Source organism: Tamandua tetradactyla, chromosome X, assembly GCF_023851605.1.
Source record: "Tamandua tetradactyla isolate mTamTet1 chromosome X, mTamTet1.pri, whole genome shotgun sequence".
Lineage (NCBI taxonomy): Eukaryota > Metazoa > Chordata > Mammalia > Pilosa > Myrmecophagidae > Tamandua > Tamandua tetradactyla.
Window position 1 is genome coordinate 98,413,181 of NC_135353.1, and position 25,344 is coordinate 98,438,524.

Consider the following 25,344-nt stretch of genomic DNA (forward strand, 5'->3'; position numbering starts at 1 on the left):
TTTAACATTTAGAAATAGGGTAAAGCTTAAGCATGCCCTATGAGTATGCTTTCCTTGAGAAAGGGCTTATGCAAAGAGAGGAACTTAAGTTATACTTCTGGATTGTGAATTGGGAAAGTTGAGCTTAATTCCCAGCTCTGCTACTTACTTGAGCAGTTATTTGAGCTCTGTATCTCTCTGTATCTGTAAAATGGTACAAATGACAAGAGAGTTTCTCCTTAGAGGTAATGGTAAGTATTTCAACAATGGACCATGAGTAAAAATCTTAGGAAAATCTCAAGTTGGTCAGCCACTATATTTTTTGGATTCCCTATACAGGATCATCCATTCACCTATTCACAGAGAAACCTAACTGCTAGCAGCCAAGTATTCTCCTCAGGAAGTCCAAAAAACAGAAAATGTAATTGAGTTCTTTCTGTTATATATGATAGTCTATCAAAGTATCAGTGATAGCACCATTGTAGTATGAATTACATTTGTAGAATTAAATATCTTATGTGTTCAAGACTTGGTAAAATTCTAGACAGTCCATTCAAACTATATTTATTGATTAATTGAACATTTTTCATATTTTCTAATATTCATATTTATTTTCTTTGTTGTTACCGAGAAAGGATAAATTTCTCATTAATGTTCTATAAAGAATTGACCCAAATGTATGATAACTAGGAAGTTATCACTGTTGAGATCAACAGTGCATTTTTATTACTCTCTTCATCATCTGAACCTTTCCATAAATGCCAACCTCTTGCAGATATTCACATGTATCTTCCTACGAAGTTACTTCAGTCTTCCTGGCCTTCGTTCAACTTACTTGACTTGCCTCATCTTCCACAGGAGGACCAGGTAAACTTTTTCATGAGGCATTTCTATCAGCTTTTTAAAAAACTGCCATCCTTATGGAAAATAGTGGAACTAGCCATTATGGTTTCTGTTCATAATTGTGTAAGCAAACTACTGTCCTGATAAAGATATATGTTTTTTTAGTTCGATCTTGAAGTAGGCAAATTTCTCTAGCTAGGCTTTAAGAAAACTAGATTGCTTTATTGTTAGTCTTAAAGGATTCATTATTTTTGTTCTTTGCTTTTCATCAACATTTAGGGAATTCTCATGGAAAAGGTCTAGAGATAAAGGATAACTCACTCTAGGGCTATATTTAAATTGAGCACTGGTGGATTTAATTTTTTGTCTTCCTTTCTGAAACTAAAGGTTCCCTCTGTTCGTGTAGAAATGCATCTTCCTAGAGACCAGTCTGGGGAGGTGGACTTCAAAGCACTGGTTTTACAGTTGAAGGAAAGCCCAAGCTTACAGGAGCAAGCTGACACCCTCTACATGCTGTATACGATGAAGTAAGTAATAGATATTATCAATCTACTTTAAATTTCACATAGAGAGGAACTACAGCATAGTAGATAGAGCAGAGCTTTGGAATCTCAGAGACCTAGATTTGAATACAGTTTAGCAAGCTTCCCACAATGTAACCTCAAAGCCTCAGTTGTCCTCATCTATAAAATACAGATTATAGTCACCTCATAGAGTTGTTGTAAAGATTAAACAAAATATAGTATCTGTAAAGTCCTTAATACAATGCCTGGCCCATAATAGGTCATCAATAACTGATAACTATTATTATAATTGTAGTTAGTAGTAGTCCTTCATTATTTGATAAAATTTACAAATAAATAAAAATATATCATCTCTTAACACAGAATAAGTAAAAATATAGAAGTTTGTAAGAAAAAGAAGCTTAACATTTTGAGCACTTACTATGTATCAGTGACCCTGCTATGTACTTTACATCTAGGTACCTGAAACTCAACATGACTAAATTGAAATCCTCTCTCCAATTACTGATACCCCCCACACACACACTCAAATATACATCCTTCATCCTTTATTCATGTTTAGCCACCCTGCAGAGGCTAGATGGACCTCCTATTTGGTTCAGATATTGAGACTGTTAATGCTAAATGAGTATCAAGAAGGTGTGAAAGTTTTTTGTTCACATAATGAGGATTTTGGGGGAGAGGAGGGCAGACTCCTAAGCTGATCCAGAGATGGCTTGAGAGAGCAGGGAAAAGAGACTGGATTTGGGGTTTTATTATCAGTGAGTGAGGGGGTAAAGTTCCCATGAATAGGCCAAGACTTGCATAATTTGTACTTCCCCCCCGGAACCAAAGAATGTTCAGGCTTTCTTATCAGATGCTCAGATGTTGAACTGAAGGAAAAGGGGGAGTGGCAGGTCTTGAAATTTGCCAGCACTCAGATAGAATCAGACTCTTAAATTTTCCAACTCTGTTGTTGGAACTAATGTCTACCTAATCATCAAGCTAGAAACCTAGTAATCATCCTTAGCACCTTCCTCTACCTCTACTCCTAGTTAGTCACCAGTTCTTTCCAGTTTTACCTCTAAATATTGTTCTGCATCTCTAGCATGCCTGCTCCAATTCAATCCTTTGTCTCTCACTGGGGCTATTGCTACAGCTTCCTAACAAGTTGTCCCACTTCCATCGTGTTCTCCTCAAGTCCATCCTCTACAATGGAGGGAGAGTGATTTTTATTTTTACATTTTATGATAGAAATGTTCAAAGTTATACAAAAGTAGAGAGACTATGATAATGAACCCCCATGTACTTATCACCCAGCCTGAGCAATTAACACATGACTGATCTTATTTCATCTATATCCTCCCCCTGAATTATTTTGAAGAAAATCCCTAACATTTTATTAGTTTATTCCTAAATATTTCAGTATCACTTCTAGAAGATGAGCAATCTCTTAAAACATAGCCACAGTGGGACTTCTTTTTCTGGACAAGATGGAATAGATACACTTCACCCTATTCCTTCTGCTAAGTACAGCTAAAAATCCGGACATTATCTATAAAACAAACGTAAGACTCTGAAAGGTAGAGAGAAGAAAGCAGACCAGCTAAGGATCTCAGGATCTGAGGAATGACATGGTGGCGAGTTCCCTGTGTTTTCTTTTCACCTCTTATGACCTACACTGGGTGCTAGAGAAGCCAACAACCTGAAAATACCAATGAGGACAGACAAAAACAGCCACAAAGAAAACCTGTTATTTCTAAACAAAGGATTAAGAAAAGACCTTGAGAACCAGCCTAGCAAAACAAACATTTAGACAGTAATCACACTACACCAGCCAAGCACCCACAGAAAAACTGCAGCACTACCTCTATCAGCTAAGGCTGAGTGAAGCCCAGGCTTTCATTCTCACCCATTTGTAACAAGGTAGGCACTTCTCTACCTTGCTACACTGCAAGGGTGGTGTCAGAGAAGGCCTATAGGAATCTGATTTTCATCCCTACTAAGTGTAAAGAATACCCCATTCCTACAGTATCAGTGGAGACGACATGTGGACCCTGAACTTCCATTCAGTGGTAATGAGCTGCCCCTCACTCTCTCTACTTGTTTGATAACAGAGGAGGCCTAGTGTAGATGTAAGACTTTCATCACTGCTCAGCAGTAATGAGAACATCCCCTTACAATGTCAGCAGAGGCCATGTAGGGAATGGTAACCAGCACCTTTCCTCCTCCTCCATCCAGGATGGTGTCAGCAGAGGCCTAGTGGGGAGCCTGAATTTTCACCCCTGTCCAGCACTAATACATACCCCTACCCCACCCATATCAAGGAAAGTTGAATGGGGAAACTGAACTTCTATCCTCAACAGGTAGTAATGGGGCAGCATCCCCCTTCCCCTGGTGGTACAGTAACAAAGGAGGCCTGCTAAAACAGAAGATTTAAATAAGACACAGATATTCAGGATCCCACCAAAAATTAAAGATCATGCCAAGAACTAGGAAGAGCTCAATGTGAATGAAAAAAAAGCAGATTTTGGAAATATCTGACAAGGATTTTCAAGCAGCCATCATAAAAATGCTTCAACAGCAATTATGAACACCCCTAAATGAAAAATAGAAAGTCTCAGCAAAGAAATAGAAGATAAAAAGAAGAATGAAATGTAAATATTAGAACTCAAAACTATAGTAACTGTAATGAAGCAGCAGAATGTAGAGAATAAAGGACAGGATCGGTGAACTTTAAGATAGGAATTTAGAAATCATCCAGTCTGAGCAACAGAGAGAAAATAGACTGACAAAAACATTAATGGAGCCTCAAGGACCTATGGGACTGTAAAACATAACTATGGTCTGGCCTTGGCACCATGGGATCAACAATGACATCCTGACCAAAAGGAGGAAAAGAAGTATACAAATAAGATATTGGTGGCTGAGAGAGTTCAAATAGAGTCGAGGCTACTCTGGAGGTCACTCTTAACACAAGCTTCAGTTAGACATTGCTACCAATCATAACTTGCCAAACCAAAACCAAAACCATTCCAGCCAATCCTAAAGGACACCTAGGGTATTATATAAGATTCTATAAAGGTTCCATGCACTAGGGTAACTTTCCAGAAACTTACAACCTCCAGATGTGTTCCTGGACCAAAAAAGTCCTGAAACCTAGAGGGTCCTGCCTTTCCAGAACAACAGCTAGTTCCATCTCTCGACCCCTTGTTATTGACAGCCTCTTCCAACGTAAAAATGTTAGAATGGGCATAACACAAATACCCCTAAAGAATGGGAGAAATATCAAAGGTGACTGTGAAGTTATACAGAGAAGATAGGGTTTAACAAAGGAGTATGATTGCTGAATCATTATATTGATATTTCTTTTCATCTCCAGTATTTTAGAGCAGCTAGAAGTAAAAACCTAAAATTGTGGAATTGCAATCCATACCAAACTCTGAAATCTGTTCTACAACTAAAAATTGTTACAATGTGCTTTGAAATTTGTTGCTTTTTTTGTATATAGGTAATTTTTCACAAAAAAGAAAAAAAATTTCTTCTAGCTTCCAGCATTTTGGAGCAGGTAGAATGAAAAATCTGAAATAGTGGACTGGTAACCTGTAACAAACTCTGAAATCTATTTTGTAACTACTTGTTGAAGTGTACTTTGAAAATCATTGGTTTTTCTTTCTTTTCTTTGTATATGTGTTATATTTAACAATAAAAAAGTTTTTAAAAAACATAACCATGATGCCATTATTACATCTAAAACAATTCTTTAATATCATCAAACATCTAGTCAGTATTCAAATTCCTCCAGTCATTCCATCCATGTATTTTTTTACAGTTGATTTATTTAATTCAGAATCCAATGGGGTTCCATGTATTACATTTGTTTATTATGTCTCTTAAGTCCTTTTAAAATCTCTGGGTTGCTCTTTTTTTTGTCTTTGTACTTTATTTGTTGAGAAACTGCACTGTTTATCCTATAGAATTTTCCATTTTGCTGATTGCATCCTCATTACACTGTTTAAAATGTTGCTTTCTCTCTGCTTTGTATATCCTGTAAATTGGTAATTAGATCTAGAGGCTTGATAGATTCAGGTTCAATCTTTTTAGGCAAGACAGTTTTGTAGGTGGTGTGGTGTACTTCCATTACATCATATCAAAAGGCCCATATGTCTAGTTGTTTAGTGTTTGTCATGTTACGAGTGATCAGTTTGTGAAAACTTTAAGGCTAATACTCCCTTTATCCATTGTATGGACAAATGAGTAAAAATAAGGACAATAAGTAAATTAATAATAGGGGAGGATAAGGGTATAGGATGTTTGGGTGTTTTTTTTAATTTTTTTTGGTGTAATGAAAATATCCAAAAATTGATTGTGGTGATGAATACACAACTATAGGATGATTCTGTGAACCATTAATTGTACACTTTCGATGATTATATGGTATGCGAATATATCTTAATAAATTTGCGTAAAAAAGGAAAAAATATATTGATCAGTAAGTTCAGGAACTGTTAACCTAATCTATCCCTTATCAAGTTCCTCATTGGCTTTTTCCTAATGATTTAGCGACCGTTGATGGCAAGGGCCTGAATCCATTATTTTATTAGGGTTGTAAATTCATGATCATCTAATTCTACAGAATGATCTTTTTAATGTACTCATCTTACCAGATCTCCCCCATATTTAAATAATTTTTTCTTCCTCTTAAACAGAGGAAAAAATTCAAGATTCTTACTATTTCATGCAAGAACCTCTATGATTAAAGCCTCTGCCTATCTGCCAAACTAATCTTTCACTATTCTGTAATTGATGGTACAGCAACACCAAAGTAATGGTGATTCCCTACCAACACTATAATGATTCTTATTTCTGTGCTCATGCTATTCTTTCTGCATGGAATTCCCTTCCCCCTTTTCTTCACCCTGTTGACTTGCACATCCAGGCAGACTTACCTCATAACATATCCTCTAAGGAGTCATCCCTGAAATCTCTTCCTCCACCACCTCTTTCTGTGCTTTACTTTCATGCTGTATGTTGTATGTATATCTCACCCTACTGGAATACACTCCTCAAAGTCAGTAACTATGTTTTATTTATCTTTGTAGCCTCAAAAAATAACGAGTGCTTGTTTTACAGTATAGATTAGAAAAATTGTTGAATTTCTTCATTTAATCTTTATACTTTTTCTAGGAGGTAGTTGATACCCACAGTTTTATAGATGGGGAGACAGACTCAGATAGGTTGAGCAATTTGTTCAAGGTCATATAACTAGGGGAAGAGATGGGATTTAAAACCTTGGTTTGTCTAACTCCAAAGCCTGTGCTGTTTCTATCAAACATTGCTGTTTAATAAGTAGAAAAGACATGGATCTATTACACTGATGATTTCATTTCTTTCCTTTTTTGGGGATAGGATATTTTATTCAACAAATAAGTTGAGTGTTTATTACGTGCCAGGCACAATGCTAAATGCAGGATAATGAAAAGATCAAGAAGATATAAGAAGATAAAAATATAAGAACAGAATGGCTGTAGCTTAAATTGAAGATTCAAAAGGGTAGTTAAGACGGGCAAATCAGGGGAATTATTCATGTAAAGCTCATACTTTCCTACCAGTTCAGATGACTCATCCACAGTTGATTAGCAACTCTACTGCTCCTTGACCTTGTGAATTTCCTTCATCAGTCCTATGTATACTAACTTCATCATAAGATCTGACTCAACCCTGCAATCTCCCTAAATCTAGTAGTCCAGGCTTATCAAACCTCATGAGGAGATTGTGTATGCTATGCTACATGGATTTTAAATCAATTGGAATTCTGACGAGTATCACTTGTGGATTTAAGAGCAGAACGGGAAATGGAGTTTACTATGTTTATTGACTAGTACTCTTTTTATAAATTGTCTGTTCATAATCTTCATTTCTTTACTGGGTTATTTATATTTTTCTTTCTGATTAGATATTAGATATAAAAGATATCTTTTAGTAATTATATATGTTACAGATAATTTGCCCAAAAAATTTGCTTTTTAGCTTTGTCTATATGCCTTTTTCTATGCAGAGGTTAGTTTTTATACGGGTATATCTGTCAATCTTTTCCTTTATGGCTTCTAGATTTCTTGTCATGAATGGGGTGGGGACTTCCTTAATACCATCCCAGAATTTAAAAAAAAATACGTTAAATATGTTTTGCTATTGCAGTAAATTATATATAACAAAATTTACTACTTTAACCATTTTTAAGTGTACAGTTCAGTGGCATTAAGTATATTCATAATGTGAAAACATCACCATTATTTCCAGAATTTTCTCATCATCCCAAATAGAAACACTGTACCCATTATGCAATAACTCCCCATTATCCCCTCCCCCTGGCCCCTGATATCTGCTAATCTACTTCTGTCTCTATGAATTTGTCTATTCTAGATACAATCATGAAATAATAATTGTCTTTTTGTTTCTAGCTTATTTCACTTAGCATGAAGTTTTCAGGTTCATTTGTGTTGTAGAATATATAAAAACCTCATTACTCTGTGGCTGAATAATATTCCACATTATGAATATACGACATTTTGTTTATCCATTCATCTGTTGATAGATGCAGGTTTTTCCCACCTTTGTCTCTTGTGAATAATGCTACTATAAACTTTGGTACACACACATCTGTTTGAGTTCCTGTTTTCAGTTCTCCCTGGTTTATACCTAAGAGTGAAATTGCTGGATCATAGAGTAATTCTATGTTTAATTTTTTGAGGAGTCACCAAATGGTTTTCCACAGCAGCTACATCATTTGACATTACTACCAACAATGCAAGAGTGTTCCTATTTCTCCACATCCTTGTCAACACTTATTCTATCTTTTAAAAACAATAGCCATCCTAGTAGGTGTGAAGTGATATCTCATCATGGTTTTGATTTGTATTTCCCCAATATGTTGACTAATGATGTTGAGCATCTTTTCATGTGCTTTTTGGCCATTTGTGTATCTTCATTGCCACAATTTAATGCCTTTGCCCATTTTTAACTTGGGTTGTTGTATTTTTGCTATTGAGATACAGGAGTTCTTTATATATTCTGGATATGAAATCCTTATCAGAGATATAATTTGCAAATATTTTCTTCCATTCTGTGAGCTGTTGTTTCACTGTCTTGATAGTGTCCTCCGATGCACAAATATTTTCAATTTCTTTTTTAGAGTAACTGTAAATTTACAGAAACATTATGCAGAAGGTACAGAGTTCCTATATCCCCCCCACACATATACACACATCAAAGATTTTTAATTTTTATTAAGTTCAATTATCTGTTTATCCTTTTGTTGCTTGTACTTCTGGTGTCATGTTCAAAAACCATTGTCAAAACCAAGATCATGAAAATTTTCCCCTCTGTTTTTAACAAATTAGAAAAGTTATAGGTTTACAGAAAAACTCATGCATAAAATACAGAATTCCCATATACCACCTTTTCTTAGTATGCTACATTTGTTACAAATGATGAAAGAACATTTTTATAATTGTACTACTAACTATAATCCATGGAACCCATCTTATTTTTTATGACCTAGACTCGGAAATCATATAGCATAACTTTTATCTTAATCAAAATCATTCTTCTTAGGCTTAAGGGGAGGGAACACAGATGCTATCTCTTGATAGAAGGAATATTGAAGTCACATAGAAAAATAAGCATATTGAATGGAAAATTGTTGTGGCCATTTTTAAAAATGTAAACTTTCTATAATCTAGATTTACTTTATCTTTTCTTAATGCTTATGCAGTATTCCATTGTTCCAATATTACATAATTTGTATAGCTAGTATCCTATGGGTAGACATTGGGATTGTTTCTATTTATTCATTATCACAAATAATGCTATAGTGAATAACCTTATAGTATACAAACATCATTTCACATATATGGAAGAAATTTATTCTACTGATATACCAGAAGTAGAATCAATCAATGAACATAGGCATATTTTAAAAACATAACAACATACAAACACAAACATTCTTACCATATGATCATTTGTATATAATCAATAACTCACAATATCATCACGTAGTTGTAGATTCATCACCACGATTACCTCTCAGAACATTTGCATCAATCCAGAAAAAGAAAAAAAAGATCAACAGAAAAAAATTTGTACCTACCATACACCCTACCCTTACCCCTCACCGATAACTAGCATTTCAATCTACTAAATTTATTTTAACATTTGTTCCCCCTATTATTTATTTATTTTTAACCCTCATGTTTTACTCATCTGCCAATAAGGTAGATAAAAGGAGCATCAGACACAAGGTTTTCACAATCACACAGTCACATTGCTAAAGTTGCATCATTATACAATAATCTTCAAGAAACATGGCTACTGGAACACAGCTCTACGTTTTCAGGCAGTTCCCTCCAGCCTCTCCATTACACCTTAACTAAAAAGGTGATAGCTATATAATGCATAAGAATAACCTCCAGGATAACCTCTCAATTCTGTTTGGAATCCCTCAGCCATTGACACTTTATTTTGTCTCATTTCGCTCTTTCCCCTTTTGGTCAAGAAGGTTTCCTCAATCCCTTGATGCTGAGTCCCAGCTCATTCTAGAATTTCTGTTCCACATTGCCAGGAAGGTTTACACCCTTGAGAGTCATGTCCCACGTAGAGAGGTAGATGGCAGTGAGTTTACTTACCGTGCTGGCCAAGAGAGAGAAGCCACATCTGAGCAACAGAAGAGGTTCTCTTGGGGGTGACTCTTAGGCCTAATTTTAAGTAGGCTTAGCCTATCCTTTGCAGAATTAAGTTTCATATGAACAAACCCCAAGATTGAGGGCTCAGCCTATTGCTTTGGTTGTCCCCACTGCTTGTGAGAGTATCAGCAATTCTCCACTTGGGGAAGTTGAATTTTCCCCCTTTCTCGCCATTCCCCCAAGGAGACTTTGCAAATACATTTTTATTCCCTGTTCAAATCCCTCATGGATTTATTGGGGCATCACTCTGGACAAACCTACAAAATCTCATGCCCTACTCAAGGTTCCATGTACTTATGGTATTCAATTAAGCTGTCCAGAGAAGTTATATTAGGAAATGCACTAGTCAAAATGTAAATTTTGTACCAAATAAACATTTTTTGCTTTAGTCTCACACATAAGTTAAAGTTTTTTTTTTATTTTTATCTTTTTTTATTATCAAACCAAAACAACATCCAAACATGAACACTCTTAACATACAAACATTCCGTGCATGGTGTACAATCAGTGGCTCACAATATCATTACATAGTTGTATATTCATCACCATGATAATTTCTTAGAACATTTGCATCAATTCAGAAAAAGAAATAAAAAGAAAAAACTCATACATACCATACCCCTTACCCCTCCCTCTCATTTAGTGCTAATATTTCCATCTACCCAATGTATTTTAACCTTTGTTTCCCCTATTTTTTTCTAAACTCTTTATCACTCCCTTTAACTGTTCGCTAACATTTCAATCTACTCAAATTATTTTAACATTTGTTCTCACTATTATTTATTTATTGATTTTTAATTATTCATTTATTTTCCATCACATAGTTGTATATTCATCATCATGATCATTTCTTAGAACGTTTGCATCAATTCAGAAAAAGAAATAAAAAGAAAACAGAAAAAAAGTCATACTATACCATACCTCTGACTCCTCCCTTTCATTGATCACTAGCATTTCAGTCTACTAAATTTAGTTTAACATTTGTTCCTCCTATTATTTATTTATTTTTAATCCTTATGTTTTGCTCATCAGTCCATAAGGGAGAGGAAAGTGCATCAGACGCAAGGTTTTCACAATCACACAGTCACATTATGAAAGCTATATCATTATACAATCATCTTCAGGAAACATGGCTACTGGAGCACAACTCTGCATTTTCAGGCAGTTCCCTCCAGCCTCTCTGTTATACCTTAACTAAAAAGATGATATCTATTTAATGCATAAGAATAACCTCCAGGATAACCTCTCGACTCTGTTTGAAATCTCTCAGACTTTGACACTTTATTTTGTGCCATTTCTCTCTTACCCCTTTCGGTCAAGAAGGTTTTCTCAATCCCTTGGTGCTGAGCCCCAGCTTATTCTAGGATTTCTGTCCCACATTGCCAGAAAGGTCCACACCCCTAGAAGTCATGTCCCATGTAGAGAGGGGGAGGGCAGTGAGTTTGCTTCTTGTCTTGGCTGAAATAGAGAGGCCACATCTGAGCAACAAAAAGGTTCTCCTGGGGATGACTCTTGGGCCTAATTTTAAGTAGGCTTTACCTATCCTTTGCTGGGTTAAGTTTCATATGAACAAACCCCAAGATTGGGGGCTCAGCCTATTGCTTTGGCTGTCCCCACTGCTTGTGAGAATATCAAGAATTCTCCACTTGGGGAAGTTGAATTTTCTCCCTTTCTCACTATTCCCCCAAGGGAACTTTGCAAATACTTTTTTATTCACTGTTCAAATCCTTTTGGGATTTATCAAGGCATCAGTCTGGACACACCTACAAAATTTCATGCCTTACTCGAGTTTCCATGTACTTATGGTGTTCAATTAAGCTATCCATATAAGTTATGTTAGGAAATACACTAGTCAAAATATAAATTTTGTATGAAATAAACATTTTTTGCTTTAGTCTCACACATAAGTTAGTTTTAAAATATTAATTACCGTCTGTTTTCAACACCCTGCATTATTGACATTCCTTTGTTCTTCCTTGTGCAAAACATTTTAAAATTTGTACATTCAGTCACTATCTGTATACACTCTAGGCATTCCTAGATTATACCATCTCAGTCTTTATTGTATATCTTTCCTTCTGATTTCATTTGTGCCCCCAGACCACCTCGCTGTATCATTGTCACATTCAGCTCCATTCAGTGTTCTAACATTATTGTATTACAGTTAGGTAGTATTGTGCTATCCATTTCTGAGTTTTTACAATCAGTCCCGTTGCACAATCTGTATCCCTTCAGCTCCGATTATCCAATATCTACCCTATTTCTATCTCTTGATGGTCTCTGTTCCCAATTGTTACATACTTTATAACTTTATTCTGTACTACTGCTGCATAATATTCAATCATATGTATATACCACAGCCTGTTTAGCCACTCTTCTGTTGATGGACATTTTGACTGTTTCTGTCTCTTGGCAATTGTAAATAGTGCTGCTATAAACATTGGTGTGCAAATATCCGTTTGTGTCTTTGTCCTTATGTCCTCTGAGTAGATACCTAGCAATGGTATTGCCGGGTCATTTGGCAGTTCTATACTTAGCTTCCTGCAGAACCGCCAAACTGCCTTCCACAGAAGTTGTACCAATTGACTTTCCCACCAACAGTGGATAAGTGTGCCTCTTTCTTCACATCTTCTCCAGCACTTCTAGTTTTCTGTTTATTGATAATGGCTATTCTGATGGGTGTAAGATGATATCTCTTTGTGGTTTTGATGCACATTTCCCTAATAGCCAGGGAAGTTGAGCATCTTTTCATGTGCCTTTTAACCATTTCTATTTCCTCTTCTGAGAAGTATCTGTTCATGTCTTTTGCCCATTTTGTAATTGGGTTGTTTGTCTTTTTGTTTTTGAGTTGAACAGTCTCTTTACGTATTCTGGATGCTAGACCTTTATCTGATATATCATTTCGAAATATTGTCTCCCATTGTGTAGGCTGTCTTTTTACTTTCTTGATAAAGTTCTTTGATGCACAAAAGTGTTTAATTTTGAGGAGTTCTCTTTTATTTCTTTCTTTCTTCAGTGCTTTGGGTGTAAGATCTAGGAAACCTCCTCCTATTATAAGTTTTATAAGATGTTTCCCTACATTTTCTTCTAAAAGTTTTATGGTCTTAGATCTAATGTTTAGGTCTTTGATCCATTTTGTGTTAATTTTTGTGTAGGGTGTGAGATATGGATCCTATTTCATTCTTTTGCATGTGGATATCCAGTTCTCTAGGCACCATTTATTGAAGAGAGTGTTCTGTCCCAAGTGGGTTGGCTTGACTGCCTTATCAAAAATCAATTGTCCATAGATGAGAGGGTCTATATCTGAACACTCTTTTTTATTCCATTGGTCAGTATATCTATCTTTTTGCCAGTATGATGCTTTCTTGACCACTGTAGCTTTGTAATATGCCTTAAAGTCAGGTAGCATGAGACCTCCGACTTCATTTTTCTTTCTCAGGATATTTTTAGCTATTCGGGACACCCTGCCCTTTGAGATAAATTTGGTTATTGGTTTTTCTAATTCTGCAAAGTAAGTTTTGGGGGTTTTAATTGGTATTGCATTGAATCTGTAAATCAATTTAGGTAGAATCGACATCTTAACTATATTTAGTCTTTCAGTCCTTGACACAGTATGTCCTTCCTTTTATTTAGGTCTTCTTTGATTTCTTTTAGCAGTTTCTTGTAGTTTTAACATAGGCATTTTTAATATTGATAGATAATTCCAAATGGCTCTCCAGTGGGATTGTCCCAATTTTTATTCCATCTAGCACTATATTGAAAATACCTGTTTTCCAAAAGCGTCACCGCAATTTCCAAAAGCATCACCAACACCATTATCAAATTTGGTGATTTTTCCCAAACTGATGGATAAAAAAATGTTATCTCAGTGTAATTTTCATTTTTCTAATTATGAATGAGGCTGCACATCTTTTTTATGTTTAAACATCATTAGTATTTTTGCCACATTTTCTTTCGTTTTTTATTTATTTTATTATGTTTGTTGAAGTTCTTTGTATATTAGGGAAAATAGCCTAAGTATTGCATATATTTTTCCCAGTTTTTAATTCGCTTAAGGTGGTTTTGTCAATAATAATTATTTTGTTTTTTATACTTCTGTTGTAGTAATTTTTAAATGTATATGTATTCTTTAAAAATGAACACAGTGTATCCATACATATGATCAAATATTGTGCTGCAAAAAAAGGAACGAGATCATGAGGCATGCAATGATGTGAATGAGTCTGTGGGACATTTGGTGAGGCAAAATAATCCAGAAACAAAAAAACAATTATTGTATGGTCTCCTTTAGAAAATACTTATAAGAAAACAGGAGCCTAGATTGTAAGCTCTTTAGTCCGGAGTGGTAATTATTATTTCTGAATTTGGAGAGTCTGTTTTATATATCTATAACCTGGTATTTAGAGATAAGAACAAAGTCAATAAGCTCCTGATTAAGGTAATTCAGAACACGGGATAAGGAAGACATTGTCTATATTTTAGAACCACACCAGCAAGTATTATGTGACCATCACTGATGCCCCAGGACACAGAGACTTTATTAAAAACATGATTACAGGCGCAATTCAGGCTGAATGTGCTGTCCTGATAGTTGCTGCTGGTGTTGGTGAATTTGAAGCTGGTATATCCAAGAATAAGCAGACCTAAGAACATGCCCTTCTGGCTAACACACTGGGTGTGGAACAGCTAATAGTTGGTGTTAACATAATGTATTCCACTTAGGCACCTTACTGTCAGAGGAGATATGAGGAAATCGTTAAGGAAGTCAGCACCTACATTAAGAAAATTGCCTACAACTCTGACACAGTAGCATTTGTGCCAATTTCTGGTTAAAGTGGTGACAACATGCTGGAGCCAAGTGCTAATATGCCTTGGTTCAAGGGACGGAAAGTTGCCCATAAGGATGGCAATGCCAGTGGAACCATACTGCTAGAAGATCTGGAATGCATCCTGCCACCTGCTAGTCCAACTGACAAGCGCTTGTGTCTGCTCTTCAGGATGTCTACAAAATTGGTGGTATTGGTACTGCGCTTGTGGACTAAGTGGAGACTGGTGTTCTCAAACCGGACATGGTGGTCACCTTTGCTCCAGTCAACATTACAACTAAAGTAAAGTCTGTTGAAATGGACTTTGAGTGAAGCTCTTCCTAGAGACAATGTGGGCTTTAATGTTAAGAATTGTCTATAGAAGTTGTTCATCATGGCAGTGTGGCTGGTGACAGCAAAAATGACCAACCAATGAAAGCAGCTGGCTGGGTTGCTCAGGTGATTATCCTGAACCATCCAGGCCAAATCAGTGTTGGCTGTGCACCTGTGCTAAATTGTCACACAGCTCATATTGCTTGCAAGTTTGCCAAGCTGAAGGAGAAGATTGCTATTGTAGCAAGAAGCTAGAAGATGACCCCAAATTCCGTAAATCTGGTGATGCTGCCATCAGTGATGTGGTTCCTGGCAGGGGCATGTGTGTTGAAAGTTTCTCTAACTATCCTCTTCTGAGTCGTTTTGCTGTTTTGTGATGTGAGGCAGACGTTGTTGTGGGTGTCATCAAGGCAGTGGACAAGAAGGCTCCTGGAGTTGACAAGGTCACCAAGTCTTCCCAGAAAGCTCAAAAAACTAAATGAATATTACCCGTATTACCTGCCACCCAGTCTTAATCAGTGGTGGAAGAACTGTCTCAGAACCTTTGTCTCAATTGGCCATTTAAGTTTAATAGTAAAAGCCTAGTTAATGATAACAATGCATCCTAAAACCTTCAGAAGGAAAAGAATGTTGTGTGGACCATTTGTTTTCGTGTGGCAGTTTTAAGTTGTTAGTTTTTAAAATCAGTACTTTTTGAATGGAAACAATGACCAAAAATCTGTCACAGAATTTTGAGACCCATTAAAATAAAGTTTAATGAGGAAAATAAAAAAGATTGTTGCTGGAGGCTTTACTTATAATTAATGTAGTCCTGGCTTTAAATTTCCAGAGGACCTGATTGGGACACTGGATTGTATGATGAAGGGGGTGCTACAGTCAGAGGACTTCTTACTGAACTGTATGGCAAAGTTGGAGAAATTCGACATTGGGGCCTCATCCGATACATCTCTGGGATCTTAAGGAAGAAGGTGGAAGCCCTTGATGAGGTACTAAACATTCTTGAAATATTCTAGACTTAACAAATATGATTGGGGAAGCTTTTTAAAGTCAGTTTTCATAATCGTTTTCTGTTAGCAACCATAGCCTCTATTCATTTGAAATAGTGTCTTTACCAAATAAAATTTCTTGATATTCAGATAACTTTTTGTTTATGAATGAATTATAAAAACCGTAGGCTTGTGGGGGTGTTATAAGCTATAAGAGTTCTAGATCTTAAGAATGAATTTACCTTAGACTAATGGTTTCCACCTCTTAGGAAATGAAAACAACTCATTTTTCCTTCCTAGAAATCCCTCCTTTCTGATCTTCATGGTATTTCCTTGGGAAGAGAGTTTAGTTTGTCAATAAGGGGGATCAAAAATTTATAGGCTGAAAGGAGAAATTTTCATGGAAATGTGAAACATTATGGGAAGGAAAATGGTGTTGTGCTATCTCTTTTTAGGCCTGCACCGACCTTCTCTCCCACCAGAAACATTTGACGGTAGGACTCCCTCCAGAACCTCGAGAAAAGACTATCTCTGCGTGAGTATGGTTTCTGGTTGGAGTTGATCAAGCTGCTCTGAGCCTGTAAGGAGCTGTTTGGGATTATCACAATTCTCTCTCCCTAATCTGTTGATGGATGAGAACTTCCTACATGTGTGTGCTTTCATCAGAAACACTCATAGAGAGGATGATAGTAATGACAGGGCATGAGAAAAATGAACGAGGGAACTCAGAGAGTAGTACTCAAACTTTTTTATTTACTGAATTTTCCAAACTTCTCACTCAAAAACTAAGCAAAAACAAACCTACAGAGCAACCGGCATTGGTGTCCACAGAAGGTCAGCTTGACTCTGGCAAAAGAAGGTGGAAGAAGGTGTCTGGCTAGAGCACAGGGCTGATGATGAAACTCCATATTGCTCAAGAAGGAATAAAGAGGGTGGCAGTCATCATCAAAGGGAAAAATGAAGACTTGCGGAGCATAATGAGGTGGCACCCCTCCAAGAATACTGTAATCAGGTTGTCTTTGTCTCTGTTCTGCCACAACTTCCAATTGGAATAGGGTCCCAGGAGAGGCTTGGGCTTGAGGTGGGTGGGGGTGAGGGGTATTGAATGACAGACTGAGATAGGATGTTTTATTGTTACACATGAGTCTTCCTTTTGCCACTAGACAAGCTAATAAAGTTCATCTTCATTAAATCTGCTTAATTTCATGTTGTGTCAATGCCAAAATTTAAATCTGCAAGCAGACTACATTTCTAAGAATTATTTTTAGAGGGATTCTAAATTCTTCCACAAGGTTTCTGAAAAAATCTGTTTTTCTACCAGGGAGTAATTTGAAACAAGATATTACCAGTTATACTTCTGCAACCAGTGTTGTGAAAAGTTTATTTTGTAAACAAAACATGCTCCAAATATGGAGTACAATAGGGAAGAAATGAGCAGAGATAGCTTTCTGATGTCTGCATACCACCTCCTTCCTGGTGCATTCCATGATTTCTGTTGCCTCATTGCCTCTAGGATCTAGTTCAAACTCCTGTGTGAAGGTTCTGAGAGACAGGAAAAGAAGTAACCCTAAGATCATGTGTTAGAAGTTTCATGTGTCCACCATGGAACCTGTAAAGTCCCACTTATGCTTTTCTGATAAACAGAACCTTTTATTACAAATCATAGCGATTTTGTGACTACTGTGGGCAATCCAATAGATGATGGCATAGTCCATGTTCTCATAGTGTTAAGTGTCAACAGGACAGTCAGAAGTGTGAAAGGTTATGTGCATATGTATGTGTGTAAACTGCTGAAAGTATGAATGATCGATATGTCTATAAGGTGTGATTGTAAAGTAATAAAGTGACTTCCAAAAAGGACAAGTTAAAATTAGGTTTTTTTTTTACATCATAGCCATAGTAATTATCTGTCAAATGTTAAGGACTAATCATGAAAGACTAGTCTGAAGGACAGCATGGGATGTGTCAAATAGGATTTTGAAGGATGGAGACAATCCAGGTTTAGAGAGGAGAGGGATGAGTTTATGCAGTAGTCCTGAGATGATATGAGGCAGTTTTGGTGAGGCAGTGTAATCTAAGGCTTTGAAATATGAAGATTGCCTGAGCTAGAATGCTACTGTAATGATGAAATGCTGAGGCAGTGACTTGAACTTAGGAAGAGGTTTTCTTTATTTTTTTCAGTACATTTAGGTTTAAATGCTTGAGGAATTCTGTCTTTCTTCACTGTTTCTTCCTCAGGCCTCTGCCTTATGAAGCACTTACTCAGCTAATAGATGAAGCCAGTGAAGGGGACATGAGCATCTCAATCCTTACACAGGTAAGCAGAGCTGCAAAGCCTAAACTCATAATTGCGATTTAAAAGTTTGTTTTCAATTGATCTAACAATTTAAATATGCATACTTTGTATGCCTACAAGATAGGCATACTGCAACCTAGACCATAATTTTTGTCTATATCCATTCTGTGTACAGGAAATAATGGTATATCTAGCCATGTATATGCGAACCCAGCCTGGCCTCTTTGCTGAAATGTTTCGACTTCGAATTGGTCTGATCATACAAGTTATGGCAACAGAACTGGCCCACTCCCTTCGATGCTCAGGTATCCAATCCAGTAACTATTTTAAGCAGGATTCACTTTTTAAAGCAGATCTATGTAATTTTAGATGAGGGCAGAAAGAAAACTAAAATATTTTTATCAGTTACTCAGAAGTTTCAGAGAGCAATCTTATTCCCATGTAAGGCAATGACTATTTACATAGTTCAAGGGACTGATATAGATGGCATAATTATATATTGGTTCTGCAACTTCAAAATTCCACCTCTTGAGGGGTCTGCATTCCAAATTCCACTTAATTAACTGCTCTTAGCTAAGTACACGTCCTCTTAACTCCTAGAGTGATCTGAAAAGTGCACCATTCTTGAGTTGACAGCCTGAGTTGGATTCTGATTCAGGCAGTGGAACTTGTGGACACCAATATCAATTGACCATAGTGTCAGTATTCTAACTGATTAGTATCATGATAAAACAAAGGAAGACAACATTTCAGTCAATATTTATCTGACAGGTGTTGAACTATATTCCAGTAGCCTTGATTCTTGAAGGCAATTGTATAATGATACAGCTTTTATAATGTGACTGTGTGATTGCAAAAACCTTGTGTCTGGTGCTCCTTTTATTTAGGGTCTGGACAGATGAGTCAAAAATATGGATGAAAAATGAACAAATAATAGGGGGAACAAAGGTTAAAATAAATTGGGTAGATGGAAGTACTAGTGGTCAGTGAGAGGAAGGGGTAAAGGGTATGGTATATGTATTAGTTAGGGTTCTCTAGAGAAACAGAATCAACAGGGAACACTTGCAAATATAAAATTTATGAAAGTGTCTCACGTGACCGTAGGAATGTAGAGTCCAAAATCCACAGGGCAGGCTGCGAAGCTGATGACTCCAATGGATGGCCTGGATGAACTCCACAGGAGAGGCTCACCAGCCAAAGCAGGAATGCAACCTGTCTCCTCTGAGTCCTCCTTAAAAGGCTTCCCATGATTGGATTTAGCATCACTAATTGCAGAAGACACTCCCCTTTGGCTGATTACAAATGGAATCAGCTGTGGATGTAGCTGACGTGATCATGACCTAATCCTATGAAATGTCCTCATTGCAACAGACAGGCCAGCGCTTGCCCAATCAGATGAACAGGTACCACAACTTGGCCAAGTTGACACCTGTCCCTAACCATGACAGTCCACCACTTGTCAACTTGGCATATATATATATATCACCTTAGACCATACTTAATTTCCAAATGAAAACAAATAAGCACACATTTTTTCTTTTACCTGACAATACTCAACTGTCCTGCATATAACTGGAAACACATTAAATCTCTCCAGAATAGCGTGCAAATCCTTGGGCAACATTCATTCTTAAACTTGATATCTTATAACTTAAATAGTATGACACAAACAAAACAGCATTACAGTCCTCATTTCTGTAACTGATCACGTGGTCGAAGTTCATATTTATCACTACCTTCTTCCACTACCCATTCCATGTTCCCTTTCCCCTCAGCAAGCACTTCAGCTGGCCGTGGTTCTTTGCCTGGTGGGGTGACCCAAACCTTCATTCCTGAAGTCTCAGAGCCATTAGTGGTCCTGCCTGGATTGTGTTGTTGCAGTTTTCCATTGATTTTAATCACAGGGCATGGTAGTACTAATAGACGCCCCAGGGGATCTCCTATATTCCAAGAAAACTCTTCTTTACTTCCATTATGTAGTTGCAGTCATACTTCCTTCTGATAGTCAGGGTCAGTTACCCCAGACAATAATGTAATCCCCTTCTTAGTGTGTTGATCCAGAGGCATAAGTAGCCCAAAGTGGCCAGGTGGCAATCTTAACTTCCAGTTCAGTGGTATCACTGTTGTTTCTCCTGGAGAAAGCACACCCCGTTTTGGAACTAAAACCTGTAGACCAGCAGAACTCAGGGTAGCAGGGACAGGAAGCAAAAATTTTCCTAGTGGATCACTAGGAGTAATAGTGAGTGGCACCACACCCATTTCCACCCCTTGGTTCCTGGACCCATGGATCCTGGCTATGGGAGAAACAGCACCATACAGTGGACGCTGATTCAGAGCATACACAGCTTCCTGGAGAACATTACCCCAGCCTTTCAAGTTTTTGCCACCTAGTTGGCACTGTAATTGAGTTTTCAAAAGGCCATTCCACCGTTCTATCAATCCAGCAGCTTCTGGATGATGGGGAACATGGTAAGACCAGAGAATTCCATGAGCATGTGCCCATTCCCGCACTTCATTTGCTGTGAACTGTGTTCCTTGATCCGAAGCAATGCTATGTGGAATACCATGACGATGGATAAGGCATTCTGTAAGCCCACAGATAGTAGTTTTGGCAGAAGCATTGCGTGCAGGGAAAGCAAACCCATATCCAGAGTATGTGTCTATTCCAGTTAGAACAAATCGCTGCCCCTTCCATGAAGGGAGTGGTCCAGTGTAATCAACCTGCCACCATGTAGCTGGCTGGTCACCTCGGGGAATGGTGCCATATCGGGGGCTGAGTGTAGGTCTCTGCTGCTGGTAAATTGGGCACTCAGCAGTGGCTGTAGCCAGGTCAGCCTTGGTGAGTGGAAGTCCATGTTGCTGAGCCCATGCATAACCTCCATCCCTACCACCATGACCACTTTGTTCATGAGCCCATTGGGCAGTAACAGGAGTTGCTGGGGAAAGAGGCTGACTGGTATCCATAGAACGGGTCATCTTATCCACTTGATTATTAAAATCTTCCTCTGCTGAAGTCACCTTCTGGTGTGCATTCACATGGGACACAAATATCTTCATGTTTTTAGCCCACTCAGAAAGGTCTATCCACATACTTCTTCCCCAGACCTCTTTGTCACCAATTTTCCAATTATGGTCTTTCTAAGTCCCTGACCATCCAGCCAAACCATTAGCAACAGCCCATGAGTCAGTATACAAACGCACCTCTGGCCAGTTTTCCTTCCAAGCAAAATGAACAACCAGGTGCACTGCTCGAAGTTCTGCCCACTGGGAGGATTTCCCCTCACCACTGTCCTTCAAGGACACCCCAGAAAGGGGTTGTAATGCTGCAGCTCTCCACTTTCGGGTGGTACCTGCATATCGTGCTGAACCATCTGTAAACCAGGCCCGAGTTTTCTCTTCCTCAGTCAATTCACTGTAAGGAACACCCCAAGAGGCCATAGCTCTGGTCTGGGAAAGAGAAGGTAATGTGGCAGCAGGAGTGAAAACCATGGGCATTTGTGCCACTTCTTCATGTAACTTACTTGTGCCTTCAGGACCTGCTCTGGCTCTATCTCGTATATACCATTTCCACTTTACAATAGAGTGCTGCTGTGCACGCCCAACTTTATGGCTTGGTGGGTCAGACAACACCCAACTCATGATAGGCAACTCAGGTCTCATGGTAACTTGGTGGCCCATGGTTAAGCATTCAGTCTCTACTAAGGCCCAGTAGCAGGCCAAAAGCTGTTTCTCAAAAGGAGAGTAGTTATCTGCAGCAGATGGTAAGGCTTTGCTCCAAAATCCTAAGGGTCTGCATTGTGATTCTCCTATAGGGGCCTGCCAAAGGCTCCAGACAGCATCTCTATTTGCCACTGACACTTCCAGCACCATTGGATCTGCTGGATCATATGGCCCAAGTGGCAGAGCAGCTTGCACAACAGCCTGGACCTGTCGCAGAGCCTCCTCTTGTTCAGGTCCCCACTCAAAATTAGCAGCTTTTCTGGTCACTCGATAAATGGGCCGGAGTAGCACACCCAAATGAGGAATATGTTGTCGCCTAAATCCAAAAAGACCAACTAGGCATTGTGCCTCTTTTTTGGTTGTGGGAGGGGCCAGATGCAGCAATTTATCCTTCACCTTAGAAGGGATATCTCGACATGCCCCACACCACTGGACACCTAAAAATTTTACTGAGGTGGAAGGCCCCTGTATTTTTGTTGGATTTATCTCCCATCCTCTGACACACAAATGCCTTACCAGTAAATCTAGAGTAGTTGCTACTTCTTGCTCACTAGGTCCAATCAACATGATATCATCAATATAAAGGACCAGTGTGATGTCTTGTGGGAGGGAGAAACGATCAAGGTCTCTGCGAACAAGATTATGACATAGGGCTGGAGAGTTGATATACCCCTGAGGTAGGACAGTAAAAGTATATTGCTGACCTTGCCAGCTGAAAGCAAACTGTTTCTGGTGGTCCTTACTAATAGCTATTGAGAAAAAAGCATTTGCCAGATCAATAGCTGCATACCAGGTACCAGGGGATGTATTGATTTGCTCAAGCAATGATACTACATCTGGAACAGCAGCTGCAATTGGAGTTACCACCTGGTTGAGTTTACGATAATCCACTGTCATTCTCCAAGACCCATCTGTTTTCTGCACAGGCCAAATAGGAGAGTTGAACGGGGATGTGGTGGGAATCACCACCCCTGCATCTTTCAAGTCCTTAAGAGTGGCAGTAATCTCTGCAATCCCTCCAGGAATACGGTATTGCTTTTGATTTACTATTTTGCTTGGTAGGGGCAGTTCTAGTGGCTTCCACTTGGCCTTTCCCACCATAATAGCCCTCACTGCACGAGTTAGAGAACCAACGTGGGGATTCTGCCAGTTGCTCAGTATGTCTATGCCAATTATACATTCCGGAACTGGGAAAATAACTACAGGATGGGTCCAGGGGCCCACTGGACCCACTGTGAGACGGACCTGAGCTAGAACTCCATTGATCACCTGGCCTCCATAAGCCCCCACTCTGACTGGTGGTCCAGAGTGACGTTTTGGGTCCCCTGGAATTAATGTCACTTCTGAACCAGTGTCTAATAATCCCCGAAATATCTGATCATTTCCTTTTCCCCAATGCACAGTTACCCTGGTAAAAGGCCGTTGGTCTCCTTGGGGAAGACTTAGAGGAAGGTTAACAGTATAAATTTGTGGCGTGTAACAGGTTTCTCCCCCATAGGGACCTGGCCTCCCCTTCATTCAAGGGGCTCAGGGTCTGTAAACTGTTTCAAGTCTGGAAATTGGTTAAGGGGCCGTGACTCTGTGTTTTTGTAATTCAGGTTAGACTTCTGTTCCCTTGACCTAGAACTCTTTTGTTTATACAGCTCCAACAAGAATTTAGTAGACTGCTCTTCTATTGTATTTCTAGGCACCCCATGATTTACTAGCCAATGCCACAAATCTCTGCGTGTCATATAATTTTGATGCCTCCTTTGAGTTTGTTGTCTATTATAATACCCACGTCTACCCTGTCTTTGGTGATTAAGTGCTGGCACCTGGCTTCTGCCAACTCGGGATCCTGTCATCCCCATTGTGTTTAAGGATTCCAGCTCAGTGACAGCAGTTCCTACAGTAATATCTGACCTACAGAGAAGTGCAACCACAGAGCTCTTGAGGGATGATGGTGCTAGTCTCACAAATTTATTTCTCACTGTTCTGGTAAAAGGTGCATCCTCTGGACATTCCTGGGGTGTAAGAGCAGGCTTTGCATGATAAATCCACTCTAACATCCCAATCTCTCTAAGCCTCTGGATCCCCTCATCTACATTATACCAGGGCAGTTCTGGCATTTCAACCTCAGGTAATGTTGGCCACCTTTTGATCCATGTTTCAACCAACCACCCAAACAAGCTGTTAACACCTTTTCTAACTGCTCGAGCTATAACATTGAATGCAGAATCTCTGCTTAGTGGGCCCATATCAATAAATTCAGCCTGATCCAGCCTTATATTCCTCCCACCATTATCCCACACTCTTAAAATCCATTGCCACACATATTCCCCTGATTTCTGTCTATATAAATTGGAAAACTCACACAGTTCTTTTGGAGTATAACGTACCTCCTCATGTGTGATACTTTGTACCTCACCTTTAGGGGCCTGTTGGGACTTTATTCTAGTTATAGGTCTAGAAGAAATGAGGGGTGGTGGGGGTGGGTCATGAAAAGAATTAGAAATATCTTCCAAGCCATTTGCTTCAGGGCTTTCATTTGCAGTTTCATCTGGTGAAACAGGATTAATAACTCTAGGGCTAATCCCTTCAGGAGGAGGTTGGGTGGCCAATTCCTCAAGGCAGGCTGAAGGTGGGGCGGCTATGTCCTCAGGGCAGACTATTACAGGGTTATCTAAAGAAGGCTCAGCATGGTCTAGGGTTTCAGCCTCACCCCCAACATCATTATCAATCCATATGTCACCATCCCATTTTTCAGGGTCCCACTCCTTTCCAATCAATGCCCTCACTTTAATGGCAGACACCATGCAAGACTGAGATTTCAGTTTACGTTGTAAAGTTGCTACTCTAACAATAAGATTCTGAGTCTGATTTTCAGAGATCTCAAGTCTACGGCTACAGGAAATAAAATTTTCCTTCAGGATACTCATAGAAACCTCTACATCTTTCAGACGGCACTTAAGCTTCTTGTTTGAAGCCTTAAGCCCATCCCTTTCACCCTTTAATGTAGACAGTGTATCTAACAACAACCAACCAACATCTCTATAACTCTTATTCCTACAAAACTCTGTAAAGGTGTCAAAAACATTATCCCCCAGAGTCTGGCTTCGTACAAGTGAAGCATTAGGAGAATTGAATGATGATATT

General features: G+C 38.5%; 1 protein-coding gene across 7 annotated transcripts in view; it reads left to right on the plus strand.

The window, feature by feature from the left end:
• The window catches only part of PHKA1 (phosphorylase kinase regulatory subunit alpha 1), a 323,836-nt gene that overhangs the window by 270,454 nt on the left and 28,038 nt on the right, over positions 1 to 25,344 (plus strand). For all 7 annotated transcript variants that reach the window (XM_077146161.1, XM_077146162.1, XM_077146159.1 and 4 more), the window contains 6 exons: positions 755 to 846; positions 1,210 to 1,349; positions 16,037 to 16,193; positions 16,649 to 16,728; positions 18,432 to 18,510; positions 18,665 to 18,794. In XM_077146161.1, the coding sequence (XP_077002276.1) occupies positions 755 to 846; positions 1,210 to 1,349; positions 16,037 to 16,193; positions 16,649 to 16,728; positions 18,432 to 18,510; positions 18,665 to 18,794 (678 nt within the window). The remainder of the gene's footprint in view (positions 1 to 754; positions 847 to 1,209; positions 1,350 to 16,036; positions 16,194 to 16,648; positions 16,729 to 18,431; positions 18,511 to 18,664; positions 18,795 to 25,344) is intronic.